Source organism: Accipiter gentilis, chromosome 4 (assembly GCF_929443795.1).
Source record: "Accipiter gentilis chromosome 4, bAccGen1.1, whole genome shotgun sequence".
Classification (NCBI taxonomy): domain Eukaryota; kingdom Metazoa; phylum Chordata; class Aves; order Accipitriformes; family Accipitridae; genus Astur; species Astur gentilis.
The window spans coordinates 20,454,453-20,469,912 of record NC_064883.1 but is presented as its reverse complement, the minus strand read 5'-3'; the positions used below and the strand labels follow the sequence as shown (position 1 = coordinate 20,469,912).

The following is a 15,460-nucleotide window of genomic DNA, read 5'->3' as shown; positions in this document are numbered from 1 at the left end:
TTTTTTGCTTCAATGTGATCTGAAGTGTTTATCACATTCTTGCATGGTAATAGAATTTGGCAAGTAAGGGATGCAACTTGGTGATCGCATGTGTACGAGCATAGCTGTCCCTGCCACTGCAGGGGCTCTGGCCATGTTTAGCATCATGCCAGACTGTACGACTCCTCAGGCTGTAACATAAGCTCATACTGAGTTTGAGGGGCTGCCAGTAACATCCGTGGAAGTTAGAAGGAGAAAATCAAATCCATTATGGCCCACAGAGTTCTTGCTTTGCCTTGCCAGGGAATACTAAAAGCCCGAGGATTGTGTTTCTTTTACAAATACGTGATTTATTCTGAGAGTCCAGAAAAATAGATAAAGTGCATTGTAGCTTTCTGGTTTAGTGGTCACGAGCTGTGTCTGCAGTAGGGAATCAAGCTGTTTACAGGTCAGAGTCGGTGGTTTGAAATCTGAACAGTTCAGTGCTGATGCAGGCTTTGACAGTATTTGCTCATCTCTGTGCAAATGCCCATTCAAGACACTTTGATGGCTACACTTTCTGGGTGCCTTGGGATACCCAGGGGTGCATCAGTTCACAGAAGGAGATTTTGAAATCTATCAGCCTGTATGACTGCAAAACAGTGGGAAGACAGGCAAGCTCTTTCCCACTCCACAGTGGTACTGAAATAATTCAGATGGAAACCCATTGGAGTCAAGTGGTTGAACGCCTGCTGAAAGAAAGTCTAATTACATTGTCTTCGAGAGCAAAATAAAACCTGTTATGACTTCTATGTGAGAGATTTATCAGGCTCCCCGGTGGGTCGGGAGATTCTTAGAGAAACACGTCAGGTGTGTGTTTGTGCTGGGGAGCCGCGAGGGCCCGTGGCTCTCTGCAGAAGAAGGAGCTGAGACCGAGCGTGACGGCACGTGTGGCTGGGGCAGAGACCACCTGACAGCAGCCGAGTCCCACCGCACCCAAGCGTGGCAAGCAGGGCAGGCCCAGTGATGGAAACCAGGGTCAGCCGGGATCCCAGGCAGGTTCGTGGTGGTGAGGCAGATCTGAGGGCAAGCCGGGAAGGCTGTCCGTGGGTTGCGGCTCAGGTCCAGATCCGCATGACCCGAGGATGAGAGCCCGCCTTAAGTGCAGCTGTGACATGGAAGGAGGGAAGCCCCTACTGATGCCGTGTGAGCTCTTCTCTGCAGTGGGCTGAACCACGGTTGGGGACCTGCAGCGCAACAGAGAGCTGCCACTGAGTGCGAGCAGCCCAGCTCTGGGGTGGAGGGAGCAGTAAGCTCCCGGCCCAGATGGTATTTTGCTTTGACAAGGCCAATACGACCACTTCTGTGAATAACTGTTTGCAGTGCTGTGTTCATAGTTTGCATAATTTTGGCAGTGAAAGGAAGGGATGTATAGAAGTGTGTACACCTGAAAGGACAAATATAAGCAGTTTGAGTCTTGACAATGTGCAGTTATCCTGCCGAGTACTTACAGCAGAAACATAATTGCAAGTCAGGCAATGCTAATGATTCTGTAGCGTCATCTGAATGTAGAATTTAACTCTTACACAAGGAAGAAAAGCAAAGCATGGTACTAGAAGTCTTTGCAGTGCTTTAAGACAACATAAATCTGCAAAAATAAAAATGAGTTTGAATGAGTCTTACCCCTCAGTTATTTACTGGCATACTAACTCAACCTGCGGCTCTGATTTCAAGAGGCAGTTTGAGCTGAACTAAGAGATCATTACTGTTGAAGTGGGAGACCCCATGCCATCCCTGCCTTTGTCCAGCCACCTGGTTCTTCCTCTTTCATTGCCCTGTTGCAGCACATACACGCTTCTGTGCAGACGTTGATTCACTGCAACAACAGAAAACTGAGCAAGAAGGGAAGAGGTTGGAGCGTCACACTAAAATTTGATAGTTTCTGATGGGTCAGTCATTTGAATCAGCAAGCTGCATTCCAAATCCTGGGGGACTCAGAGCCAGGGGTTTGTGGCAGCAGGAGAAAGAGCAAGAGCTCTCTGTTTTGGTGGTAGTGGTAGGTCACTGAGTCACTTCCACCCGTGGTGCACTGACATACTCTGAGACTGAACGTCAGGATGCCATGGAAAGCAATGAGAAAAATCTCAGCTTTGCTCAAATTGGTCAGTTTCTTCATTGGCTTCAGTGAGGCTAAGATGTCTCCGTTGATATTTGTTTAAAGCAAAAAAGTCTGTAAGATCAGCTTCTAATTAATTAGTGTGTTATGAATGCAGTACTTGGACAAATAAATAAATGTAACGGATTCTGGTTTGGTTTGTCCTATGAGGATTGGGAAAAAAAATGTAAAGTTAAAACCATAAAGAATCTATTCCTGGTCTGGGAACACCTTTTAAATGTGTTTTGTCTTAATGCAGCTTTGTAAAATGTTATATTTGCTGAAGTACACAGATTTAATTTGAGTGGATGATTGATAGCTAAGAAAAGTGCAGTTACATTAGCTCTATTTGTAGAGGCAAGCCATATATGAAGTGTTCAGTATATTTTGCTCACAGGACATTCAGGAATAGGGTGGCTTTGAGTCTAGGCAGGTAAGATGGTTTCATTGTTCCATTTTTTGTATGAAATATTTCTCCAGTTTTCATGTGTCACATAATGGTGTTTGGGCAGTAGATGAAAGGGGAAGGATCTGAAACTGCTTTCCCTTTCAAACCAAAGAATTACATTTTCATGATTTTTCCAGCAGAAAGTTATATGTACAGAGACAACAGTGAGTAAGCATCAGAATGACAGTGTCCAGCTCTTTTCTGATGGTATATAAAAACAATGCAGCACTGGGGTTTGGGGTTTTTTTCTACTTTGTTTTTTCAAAGTAAATATGGTAAAAGACAACATCTGCAGAAAGCCCAGATGTTCGGAAAGTACAACAACCTTGTAGAGTTAAGAAGTGGGAGAGTATAGAGTACATCTCCTGGCTTTCACCCAGATCTTCTGGTGACTCTTTGTTGGGTTTTGTTAGGATAATTACTACTGCTTTACTGCAAATCTCTGAGAGAGTTTTTGAGCTATTAGATCAGGATAATGACAGATCTAACAGTCCATGTCCTGCTCCACACAATATAGTTGTTTTTGTAATCAGAGAGAACCAGAGTCCCTTCACTCTTGTACAGATCATGGCCTTCCCATTCCTGCCTTCAGCAGCTGTGATTCAGGGTGCCTTTCGTGGACCTTCTGGATGGATTAATTTCATTTCATTTTCACTGTCATGGTAAACTTTATGCAAGATCGCTGACAGCTGGTTGCAGTGAAAATTTATTTCAGCACTTGCAGGTTCTTCCTGCAAAATTGCAACACTACCTTGCTAGTGCTTTTGCCAAAATATATTGCTGTTGGAAAGCTGAAACCAGACAACTGCGGTAGATGGTGATAACTACAGTAATGATCATGTCCTCCAAACTCCTGCTTAAGGAAAGGGGCTTGGCAGTGTCTTATGATGTGATCCAAGTGCAAGCGAGGCAAGGCTGTGTTTGTGTTAGGTCTCTCATATCAATCTGTATGAGGGACCACGATGGTTCATTCTGACAGAGGTGTTTTACTTAAGTTTACCTGAGTTTATGTAAATTTTAAGAGTTTGAAGGACCTCTGAATAAAAGAGAGAAGAATCTACAAGAGGAGATAATGGTTCTGAGGACAGTGTGGCAAGGGAAGAAGTAACAAATGCGACTGCCAGCTGCTAATAAAAAGATGCTTTTATTTAGAGAAGAATTGGGGTGAACGATTGAGGCACCTTATTTGTATTGTCACATAGAACAACAGATGACCTCAGAATCCAGAGGAGGATTGAGATTTCCTCTGCTGTCCCCTTGCGAGAGGGATAGTGTGGTAGAGTAAGCAAGCTGTTTCACTGTAGGTCCAAAGGAATGAGTTTAACAGTTGTTTCATAATCCTGTGAAAGGCTGCCTGTAAAGCAATCCAATCACAAATGGTTATCTGATTATTTGGATACTACCTGTATCGCTCTCTGTGCACTACTGACTGCAGACGTTGCTTGCTCGTAATTGCACATATCGTGCAAGGTTATTTTGGGGGACATTCAGTACAAGAGAGAACAAGTAATGTTCTTTGAATTTGTAAGCCATTCTGATTATGCTAAAATGTAGAGCAGCCTGAGGACTGCTCTAGATATTTCTTCTGTAATTTGACAAGCAGCCTGCAAAACTGGTGAAGTTATAAGGGAAATGCTTAGTGGGGCAGCTGTGGGAAAAAAATGGCAGTCCAGTGACCCCTCCTCAGGTGGCTTAAAAGGGCAGAGTTGGGGATAAATGAATTGGTCCCCTGGGTCTAAATTGGTATATTCATCAGATGCTGGGAAATGTCTGTCAGAGAGCAGTGAGATGAGGATTCCTTTGCTTTCTGCCCTGATGGAGGAGAACTCTCTGCACGCCGAGCACATGGAGGTCCCTCTGAGGGAATCTAAGTGGACCTGCTTTCTCAGCTAGTACAGCTGATTTTGTGTGGTCCTTCACATAACAGGGGGAATAATTTGTTGAATTTTTAAGTACTTGCAGTTGATTCTTTGCTATGCACTTACTGGATCTGTACAGATAAACTTGTTAATGGTTTATACAAATAACCTTTTTTTTGCATGTGTACTTCAATAGTTATGAAGATACAGATACAAGCCAAACATGCAAAGTGCATGTACTCGCAATTGCAGGTCCTGTCTTAGAAAAAAGTAGGAAAGATTCTTCTGTTAAGTAGCTTCAAATCATGTTTCCATACAGATTTCAATGAAGCAGTGCCGGAAACAGAGAGACTGGACTCCAAAGTTCTGAAGACTCGAGCTCAGCTTTCAGTGAAGAACAAGCGGCAGAGGCCTTCTAGAACAAGGCTGTATGATAGCATCAGTTCAACTGATGGAGAGGACAGCCTTGAACGAAAGGTGAGAAGGACTCTACCCTCTCTTTTAGGCATCCTGTGGAGTGCTAGATTGCCCCTGTAAGTCATTTCATCCTCTGTCTTTGTCCTTTCATTGTAGCACAGGCAGTAGTTATTCCTCTGTGGCCAGTATGCTGTGAATGTCCTTGAGTGATGTGTGAGTCCAGTCTCCTTTGAGTCGGCACACCTCATTTTTTGTTTTTGTTGTGGGTTTTTTTAACAGGTATCCTGGGCTTTCTGATTTATGTGTGCTTTATAATGCAGAGTGAGTCCTTTCACTTATGCAGGAGGTGAAAGGAACTTGAATTGTGCGTTTCTCTATTTGTTAATTTGTTAACACAATTGATATGATATTCACTCATTGTTTTGTCTTATTCTGACTTCCGTCTGAAAGCACATACCAATAAACAACACTGTGTGTGGCATCAAAAGGTAATGGCATGAATTGCTAAAGCGTTTCATACAAATAAAAGGGGCTAAATAATGAATAAAAGAATTGCATGTTCAAAGTAAACCTTGCTCTGATTGGTTACTAAATGGTATAACCTGCTTTATAATCTCTTATACCAACAGCCGTCAAACAGTTACAGTAGTCCCATGCACATTTCAAAATCACCACTGCCCTTATGCATGAGAGCATCCTCACCAGCATCAGATTCTGGTGCTTCCTCCCTCTCCCCCGTGGCTAGCAGTGCAGCAATCTCACTTGACAACCTAACTGAAAACCAAGAAGAAGGACAGCACCACAAAGGAGGTGTCCTTTCCCCTCATGCTCGGGGAGACACTCCACTTTCCTCTCCTTCAAAATCTGGCCACAGCTCTGAAGCATCTCCTTTGCATCACCCAGCTGGCAGGAATATTTTACACGATAAAGGTATTACTATTCTTTACAATAAATTGATGCATCATTTTGCTCACTTACATCCACTTTATGAACTTTCGTTGTGTAGTAGGACCTTACCAACAAGAAGGCCATAATCCCATATCTTCTTTTGTCTACCTGGAAGTCAAAAAATTACAAATGACCTTGTATGATGGTATAAGGAAAGAACAAAGTTTAAAATGAGATTGGGAACGGCTTCCTTTTTTTTTTTTTCTGTCTTAGAACTCACTGAAAAAGCTAGGGGGAAGTTGCCTTTAAGAACATCTTGTATTTTGTTCTAAAAAAACCAAAATTGATGGACCTTGGGACATTTCTGTTGTAGAAACATGCTTAACACAGTGTACTTACTTGAACTGTGTCATTTTGGCACTGCTAGGTGCTTTTTTTGGAGGGTGGGGAAAGGAATGTACAGCAAGAATAACAGATTGTAGCTTTTAAGTGCTGAGAGGCAGCATAGTCTATATTAAACAAGAGGTTAGTGTCTGGAGGCTCTTCATTTACAGAAAAAAAAATCAAGTAATTTGTTGGGGAGGTTAGCCACATTGTTATTTATTTAATTCAGATTCTGTAGATGTAAGCTGAATAAAATGTGATGCGGTCATACCTAGCTCAGGTACATGTCTCAGATACCAGGTTATTAAATGCATTAGCAATACTATGTGGCACAGAATGCTGAGTCCTCTTTTTCAGATGTCTTGTGAAGTCAAAAATAGGATTTTATACAACTTTGTCAGTCTTAGCCATGCACCTTGCCATGGGAATAGGTCTGGATAGGTTCATAACAGACTTTGGCTTACTTAAATTAGCTGAAAAGAACAATTTGTTGAGGATTTTTGTTTGTCTGTGTGTCTGAAAAGACTTGCCAGTGATTTACAACCTGTTTTTTCTTCATCTTCATACAGAGCTTTCACACAGATTCCTAGAAGTTTTGTTGAGTTTAGGATAGGTTAATATATGCTAGCATTTTTACATGGGTTCTGAAATTGCTAGTCTAACTGTATAGTTTCTAATTGTATAATTGTTAATGAATCAAAGTTAAATTCAGTATTTGAGCTTTGCAAGTAAAAATAAGGGCGTGAACATAAGAAAGTGACTTTCCAAACTCGTACTTCAGCTTGAGTGTATGACTGGTTTATCAGTGAAATCGTAAATCCTGCATTTCCAACTGATGTATGAAAAATTTCTTGATAAAAATTTAGTGGAGACTAGCCTTGTAGTGTAAGGAATAGGGTATTGTATTCCACCCACTGTGCCACTCTTTCCAATTTAGGTGTGAAAAATAATCTCTGTCTAGATATTGGTGTCATGCTTTCACCACTGTGACTGTTAACAACCAGTGCTTTTGGGTATATCCAGATTCTGATGAGTACATGAAAATTAAACCAGAGCAATTTAGTTTCAAATGGAAAATTTGCACTTAATAAGCCTACAAAAAAGAAATATCCTAAAGCAGTTGTTTGGCAACAAGTGTTGTAGTAATACTATTTTAATTGATTATTAATTTGGCTGTCAGACTCTTACAAGTCAGAAAATAAAAAGGGCCACTGTATTTGTTCGGTGTGTTGGGGTAGGGTTTTTTAAGAGATGGAAAGAGAGCGCATTTGTGGACATGTGTCTGTCCATTGATTAATCTCTCATTAGCAAAAGTGAGCATTAGCAAGCTTACACTTGTCGTCTTTTTTTCTTACGAGAACCTGCAGCGTTGTGGGAGGAGCTGAAGTGGCATGAGATGAGTTTCATTGCAAAATGATGAGGAATTTTTCTTGTTCACCTTTTAAGCACAACTTTTTCATGTATGTGTATGATTAATGTATTTTCTTCAGTTCTGCCTGTTTTGTGCAACAGCATCCTTTGACAAGGCGGCCGAGGTGACCCCTCTGGGCAATACTCTGCTAACGTGAGGCTGGCTGCAGCTCTTTTGTGACCTTGGGGAAGAAAGTTAGGTCTGGCCTCCTTCCACACCCATCAGCCGTAGATTACTTACACCAGCTCCTTGAGGCTGAAAGTGATGGATTAAACAGCTTCTGTGTGATTTATTCTGAGGAACTGGCTCTCCCTCACCCTCTCTGAAGAACTACAAGGAGTCGGGGAAGGTGCACCCATCCATGTGGTCCAAGCCACCTCCTGCCTGGGCAGGGCACCTGCAGCCCTGGTTCGTGGCCATGGCCACGCACCAAGCACTGCATGCCTCCATGTGTGCAAGACCCTGTAGATTTAAATCTACTCTGCCACTGAAGCTGGGCTTGGGACCTAGCCCATCCATCTTCCGCTGTATCCCATAGTCAGCATGAATGTCTTTCCCAGCAAATCATCATTATTCAGAGGCCCTGGCTGGGCCAAGCTGCATGTGAGTGGGAGCATAGTGATGCAAGGACCTGAACAGGCAGTTGCCATACCAGGTAGCTGCTGCGTGTCCCTGCTGAGCGCTCCAGGTTATTTCTTCTACTACAGCAGCAGAACCTCCAGCTACTAAATGCTTTCGTTATCTGCCCACCACAAAAGCAGTGTACCTTATAGTTTCCTTTACTTTCCCTGAGAAGTTTTTCAGAAAAGCCCACCACGCCTGGCCCCCAAGTCCCACTTGCCTGTGAATAGCTAGTGTGAAAATAAACATTATGACTTTTATTCTTGAAAGTGGCAATTTTCACAGTGGTATGCATTATAAGTATGCTTTAAAGGTGAAAGAGGAACCATAAGAGGAGACAGGAGAGGAGTGTGCACAGGATAGGGTTGATGCAAAGTGTGCGTTGCCTAAAGTTCTCAGCCCCCTCGGGGAATGGATTTCTTCTCAGGAGACTTTGCCTTGCTTTTGTCATTCTTTGTATTACTTTTTTTGTTTGTTTGCTATTTTGGCATGAGGTTACTTGTCAGTTGTTCTTGAATGGTTTTTTTAACAGAAGGGCTTGTGTTGGTAGAAATAGTATGGCTTTTAGAGTGTGGGTATTGCAAGAGTCTTATTTTCCTGCTTTTCCCAGGATTTATGAACCAGCTGCGCGCTGAATTTTTTACTTGAATGAAAATGTGGCCAAATATTAAAAGCAACATACAAAGTTCTGTACACATAGTTGCCTGTCCTGTGATAGTGCTGTGGTATTTGGGGTTAATTCTGAGGGCTTAATTTATGTCAGTTACAGTAAAAGAAATGCACAAACCCAGCAGTGCTTTCAGTTAAAAGTCATTGTACATCTGAGGTCACATTGTTAAAGTAACCAAACCAAAAGTGGCTTCCTCTAGAGTATTTGGGGGACAGTCTTTATGTTTAAGAATCACAGAAACTGTGCCTAAATTTTTCAGCTGCTGTGTGTTTTCTTTTAGCTTCCATATAGATTTCATAGGATGTTTTGCAGACTGAGGTTAATTGTTTTGGCTTTATAGGTACTGCAGGCTGTTTCCTCTTAATGCTTTAACAGTGTTTGTAGAAGAGATCAAAAATTGATAGACGTCTCAGGGCAAATTTATTAACTAAGCTACTTTTAATTCTTTTTTTTTAATTCAGAATGCTTGGATTTCAAGTTAAATGTTTATTTAACAAAGATGTTCAAGCTAAATAGATAACTATTACCTAGCATGTCCATCATAAAAGGTACCCTTGGCTCCAAAGTTCAAGGAAGTATTTCAGGAGTCATTTTGGAAGTAAAGCATACATAGCAAGTGAGTTCTGTAAAAGGAAACTTAAGCAGCTACTGCTGAGTTTAAAAACAGATTCACTGTAATGTTTACTTGTAAATCTTTGTGTTGTTTGACTTACCATTAAAACTCAACCAAAATTAACTTTTCATTTTCTTCAATTAAAATAAGATGTCTTCATGTATATTTTCAAATTCTGAACGTATTTATTTATTTTTATTCCTCTTCACACCATCTTCTTAAAAATTAGAAGAATTCACCTAATTAAATGGTGTACTCACACATGTGTACCTGTATGTGTATCTAATTATGAAAAAATACACAAACTGTTCTGGAAGGAGAGTGGAATAGCTATCAGCAATTAAAAATAATAATGTACATTCTTCCATGTACAAATATCCTAGATGGTGCCACATGTGCTCAGGCAGCAAGAACAACTAGCCCTATTGTAGGGCATACAGAAAAACTAAAGCGAAAACTTGCAGATCTTGGGTAAGCATTTTTTTATTTAAAATACTTTTTTTTTTTTTCATTAAAAGGATTGAAAGTAAAATTTCAAAGATGTTTCCTGATGTTTTCTAATGTTCTTGTAGGGCTCCCTTGAGAAGGAGTTCAAATAAGGGCAAGAAGCGGAAAGAGAAAGAAGCTATTAGGGTGACCTATGGCAGTAGGTATGGGTAAAAGATTGAGAATGCAAGAAATGATATGCCAGAAACATTGGAAAAACCTAATCATCCTAGCAGATGGGAACATTAACAGTCCCACTGACTTAATATAAATAAGTGTTAAGCTTTGACATAACCTTCTGAGCTTACAAACCTAGATTTGTTAACTGATGACAGACTAACATATAATCTAAAAATACTTCAAGGCTTATAATATTGTGGCATCGCTGCTACTGTTGCATCCATTGATGGGATTTCCAGAAATAGGTTATCAGAGCTGGCCTATAAGGTGCACGCACAGTCAGTTAATAATAGCCATGAACCAGAAATCTTGACATAATTCCACTTTTTTTTTTAAAAAAAAAAAAAAACAGAGCGAGGATGGGCAGCAGCTGTTCACTGCAGCATCACAGCTCCCACATCAGGAATGCTTTCAGAAGGGTTTGTTTCTGAAGATGAGCATCGTGAGTTCAAAATAGATAGGAAAAATGCTGACTGCATTTGTCACATCACCAACTCTCAGTGAAGGAATTGTGAATTCCTTGTGAGATCTAATGAGACTGTATCACCAGCATCTGGACTCTGAGTAAATAAATGAATGTTCAAAATTGCAGGGAGCATTCTTCTCTGCAAAAGCTAGTGTAGATTATTACTGAAGGTCTCTGCTCATGTACTGATGAGTCTGACAAGATCACAGCTACAGGGGGTGATACCTGGTTCCAGGTATGGAAGACAAGTTAGTGTCAGGAGTGCTAAGCAAACTTAACACGTTCCAAAAGTCTAGAAAAGACAGCAACTCAAAAACTCTCTGCACATAAAACAGTGCAGAAGAAAACCTACATGATAAAAGAGCTGTTGGAGGAAAGCAGACTTTGAATGCTGCTCAGAAAATCATTGTGGTGGAAAACCAGGGTGTAGCCGTTTGTGGAGTTTTGCTGACAGTCTAATATATGGACACCCAGTGACAAGTGTATTGCGTAGCTCTGTAAAATCAGAAAAGCAAAAGAAACCTTAGACTTGCTCCCTCAGGCACACTGTACTGAAGTGTAATGTTCTGTCTCAGCATACATTTGTACATTTGTATCCTGCAAATATCTGGCAGGGTCTTCAGTGATCTTCGGCAGCAGCTGTTGCCGCTGCGCTGGTGTCAGAAAACCTGTTCCAGTTGGTTCCACTGGTGTGTCTGTCTGCAGTGTGACCTGGAGTTAGTGATATTCACTGCTGGATTTCCCTAGTGACAGGGAGAGATTTGTTAAAGCAAATTCTCTCCACATCTGTAGCTGTAAGGCAGTTAGTGCCCTTAGCAGGATATTAAACATCACATAGCATTTCAATACCAAGCCACAGGGCTGGGGAAATGAATGTATACTTGTTTGTAAGAAGTTGATGTGTTCCGTATACCAACATAGTATGTTACAGACATTTGTGAGATCTTATAGCTATCTTCCTTAGCGAAAGCAGATCTCGGCATAGAGATCAGTTGCTTATTAGACCATTTGATAAATCAGTTATTTGTATTGTTAATATTTCTGAGTTTGGATACAGTTACTAAAAACAAAGTTTAATACTGCTTGCAAAGTCAAAATTTATAAGCATTTGTAATTCTCACTGTGCCTCTGTCAACTGGAATGTTACTATTTCAGTATAACTTTTTAAACACCCGTTGTCACTTCCTTTGTTACTAACACTGAAGAATTTGCCTCAGAAGAAATGTGAGGATGTTTTCTCTACAGTCCAAAGCTGTATAAACTCCTTGAAAGAAGGCAGATGATGATCAAAAGACAGCATCCTGTTATAATTATGTCCATTACAGCAACTGATTGATGTAGAGTTAATCATGCTGTCAGATGGATGCTGCATGCATTGTTTTGCCATTGCCAAAAAACAGCACTCAGGATGTGTAAATAGAATTCCCCATTTAAATAAGAAGCATATATTCCCCTGCCTGAAGCTAGGTAATTTGGGCAATATAATTTGTTTTTATTTGCTACTTTCAAGCAAGATTAGAGGATGAGGGAGGGGTACAGGACTGGATCAGATACATCTACCTTTCTTTATGTTGCTAAAGGGAGGGAGCATTCTTCTTCTGCTTCCTTGGACGGGGCCCGTTGACAACCTCAGTTTCATTCGTACAGAGAAGAGGCTTCACAATACACAAAGCTCTAGTGGTAGAAGTTGAGGGGAGGTTTACATACATGCAATTTACTGATGGCTGCTAAGACCAGTGGAAGTTTAATGCTCTTAGAACAGTAATATATAATATGAGAATAGGGCATATGCATATGTTCTTTGAGTCAGACACTTTGCGTAGTTATTTTTAGTTTACATACTGTCCTGTTGACATGATATATTCAGCAAATAATTTAGGCATTTTATTTTATAACTGTTACCTTTGTCTTGATCACATTATCCACTGCAATCTGCTACTACAAAGAGAGAAGCTGATAATATCACATAGGTGCTTATTTAAGTTTTCTGTATTAATATTTTTAATATTTGATAACTTTAAAATTAAGATAATAATACTCTATTAGTATTTAACTGTTGTAACAAAGGCACATCTCCACAGATGGATACAGACGCACCTGATTCATTCTGTCTGTGCTTGAAATTCAAGCCAGACCTTCTCCGGGAACCAGAGCCCACTTGGGTCAGTGCTGAGGCTAATCTATTTAATCATGCTGAGATTCCACTGGGGCTCAGAAATGCACCAACACAACATGTGGATTCTTGACTAGAGCTGGTTCACATCCACGCGGTGGGAGTATAGGCATTTTCAGCTGGCGTCTGTTTCTGTTTGCTGGGTGTGTGTTGTCTAAGAGAGCTTGAGTTAGAAAAAGTATCAAAAGAACCCACTTTTTTCTTCTTTTGCTGAGAGATTTCAGGCATGCACCTACTAGCTGTGTGCCACTCAGTTCTTTAGTCACAGTTAACAGGGAGTGTCACTCTTTTTACAATTAACTGCCTCTGTAGCATTTTGTTTTCTCTTATGTTATAATCTAACACATATTCCTGCTCCTTTCTCTTAAACAGGACCACCAGAGAGATGCTGCAGAAGTCAGCAAGCACTAAATCTTTGGCAGAGCGATCCTCCTCTCTCCCACACTGTGTACCATTCACATGGTATGGAGAGAGTGGCAAGGGATCCAATTCTTCTAGCAACCTGCCATCACCTACCAGCTCAACTGAACCTTCCTCTGAAAATATAAGTCCAGCTAAAAAAGGGTCAAAGGTAGAAAATAAAAACTACCTTATTCCCACTGTGTTGAGTGGCATAATTGGCTTCATGTTTCTGGAAAAAGAACAGGCCAATATGTGACTACTACAATAAACAGTGCATGGCGTTCATTGTACGGTAAAAGCTCATCCGAACAGAACATCCGTCATTGTACCATTCCACATTCTTACCTTTTTACTCTGTCTTAATGTACAGTAATTCAGTAAACTAACTGTGGTGTGGTGTACCATAACAAAAGCAAGTGGTGCCAGTGGAAATTAGCATTTGGATCCACTGAACAAATGCTAGATTTGTATATTCAGTTACAGATATTTTCTGCATTCTTCAGGACTGATTGTGGGAATACCTACCCATGTTCAATGAGGTGTTTGCAAGTGAAGAAATGCTGTATGCTGTCAGTCATATGCCTTTTTTCCCTCAATAATGAAATCTGTTTGTTGTGCATGCTGGATGTTGGATTTAATTCTCTCTATATGAAGATGCTTGAACTGTAAATATGAACTATTGCAATTTAATACATCTGTGTGATTTCTTTCTATGTGCATGAATGTTTCAGCATGATAACTCCTTAAATAACCCTTAGTTATAGTAACATACTTAGCTTTTTCATGTTTATTTTCACTTCTAGAAAGTGTTTCTCTGCCTGTATTTTCTTAGAACTTGTAGCAGTTGACTTTTTATATTGGTCCAGTAAAAAGAAACAGATACGGTTCTCAACCCTATGTACAGGAATATGAATCCGAAATCTAATTTCTCTGTCTCCTACAAACATATGCATGTACGTAACAGCAGTTTCCACAGGCATTTCTTACTCTCTTGGTGCCAAAAGCTGGTGATACCTTACTTCTGCTGTGCACCAAGCTATGCAAGGTCATGGCTGTGCTTGTGTTACCTGGTAGGGGGAGCAACACAAGGCTGACAAGTCCAAATTAGATTGATAGAGAAGACCACAGGTGAAATATCTGCAGATTAAAGAGAAACTGATCAGTTACTTGGTTTCTTTTGAAAATGTAAGATGAGGATTAGACATGTAAATAGTATTTGTGCCTTTAAAGAAACATTGTATAAAAATAATTATCCAATGGGGAAAAAAGCACCCCCTTTTACAGTTAGTATTAGGTTGAGGTTTGGAGGGGAAGTTTGTCATGCTGTCATAATTATTAGCAGGCCTTGGCTATCTTGTGTTTTTCCTATGGAAAATTAAATTTTAAAGACTTGAAAAGCTTGCACAAAATAGAGGTGAAATAAAAATCAGAGTACTTAAAAAAGAAAAAGATGTTCTTCACACAACAGGAGGTAGAGCTGTTGAACTCCTGGCCTACAAACTCTGTGGGGGCTAAAAGTTTGCCTATAAAGGAAGCTCCTCTATAAAGAGTTGGGAAGAGCAGAACAGGAATTCTAAACATAGGTATGAGAAGACTTACCACAAAAACATTTTTATATTCTCTGTAAAGTTGGCAAGCTCTTAAATTAACAGTTTCTGTACTGCTAGTCAGGTTTTTAAAGCACAGTGTGATACCAATATTTAGTTGGATTTCCAGCAAAACTAAGAGGACCAACACTCGATATTTTTTGAATACTTCTTGTTGCCAGGAAAGATAGGTCAGATATCTTCGGGGAGGATAAAAGGATAACTTTTTTAGTGTTGTTTTTGGTTTTGATGTTTGGATCTATTTTTTTAAATTGAATGTCAAAGGTGAATTGAATTTGATACCATTTAGATGTTAGATTAGGGGTCTCTGTATCATCAATTGTATATTGAAGTTAAATGGAATATCATGGTGTCCTTAATTTTTTATAGATTTTGGATTTTTATGGTTCTCACTCTAATGTGAAATACTTGTTAATTTTTGTCTTCTTCTGATGGTAATTTTGCTGTATTCCTGGAAAATATGTGCACGTTTTTCCTATTCTTTGTTGTAAGGTGTGATGTCTGTCATTGCGTTGTTAAGAAAAAACAGGGTTTGTTTTATGGTTATTAGTTCAGTAAATAACATTCAATATCCAAAGATCTCTCTTACTTTCAATTTCATTTTTTTCTAAAGCTATAGGCAAAGAGGGAGCATCCTTTCAGTTTTCTAGGAGATTGTTTGGGACTCAGAAATGGATTCACAGGATATTCTTCTTGCTCTTTCAATAGCAGTTTTCACTTCT

The 15,460-nt window shown here is 40.1% G+C and overlaps 1 protein-coding gene across 4 annotated transcripts in view; it reads left to right on the top strand.

Annotated features, from left to right (window-relative positions):
- The window catches only part of PPP1R9A (protein phosphatase 1 regulatory subunit 9A), a 148,953-nt gene that overhangs the window by 122,182 nt on the left and 11,311 nt on the right, over positions 1-15,460 (top strand). For 2 of the 4 annotated variants that reach the window (XM_049798825.1, XM_049798824.1), the window contains exons 12-16: positions 4,740-4,897; positions 5,467-5,767; positions 9,808-9,895; positions 9,997-10,074; positions 13,102-13,300. In XM_049798825.1, the coding sequence (XP_049654782.1) occupies positions 4,740-4,897; positions 5,467-5,767; positions 9,808-9,895; positions 9,997-10,074; positions 13,102-13,300 (824 nt within the window). The remainder of the gene's footprint in view (positions 1-4,739; positions 4,898-5,466; positions 5,768-9,807; positions 9,896-9,996; positions 10,075-13,101; positions 13,301-15,460) is intronic. The other 2 variants (XM_049798828.1, XM_049798827.1) reach the window with 1 other exon arrangement.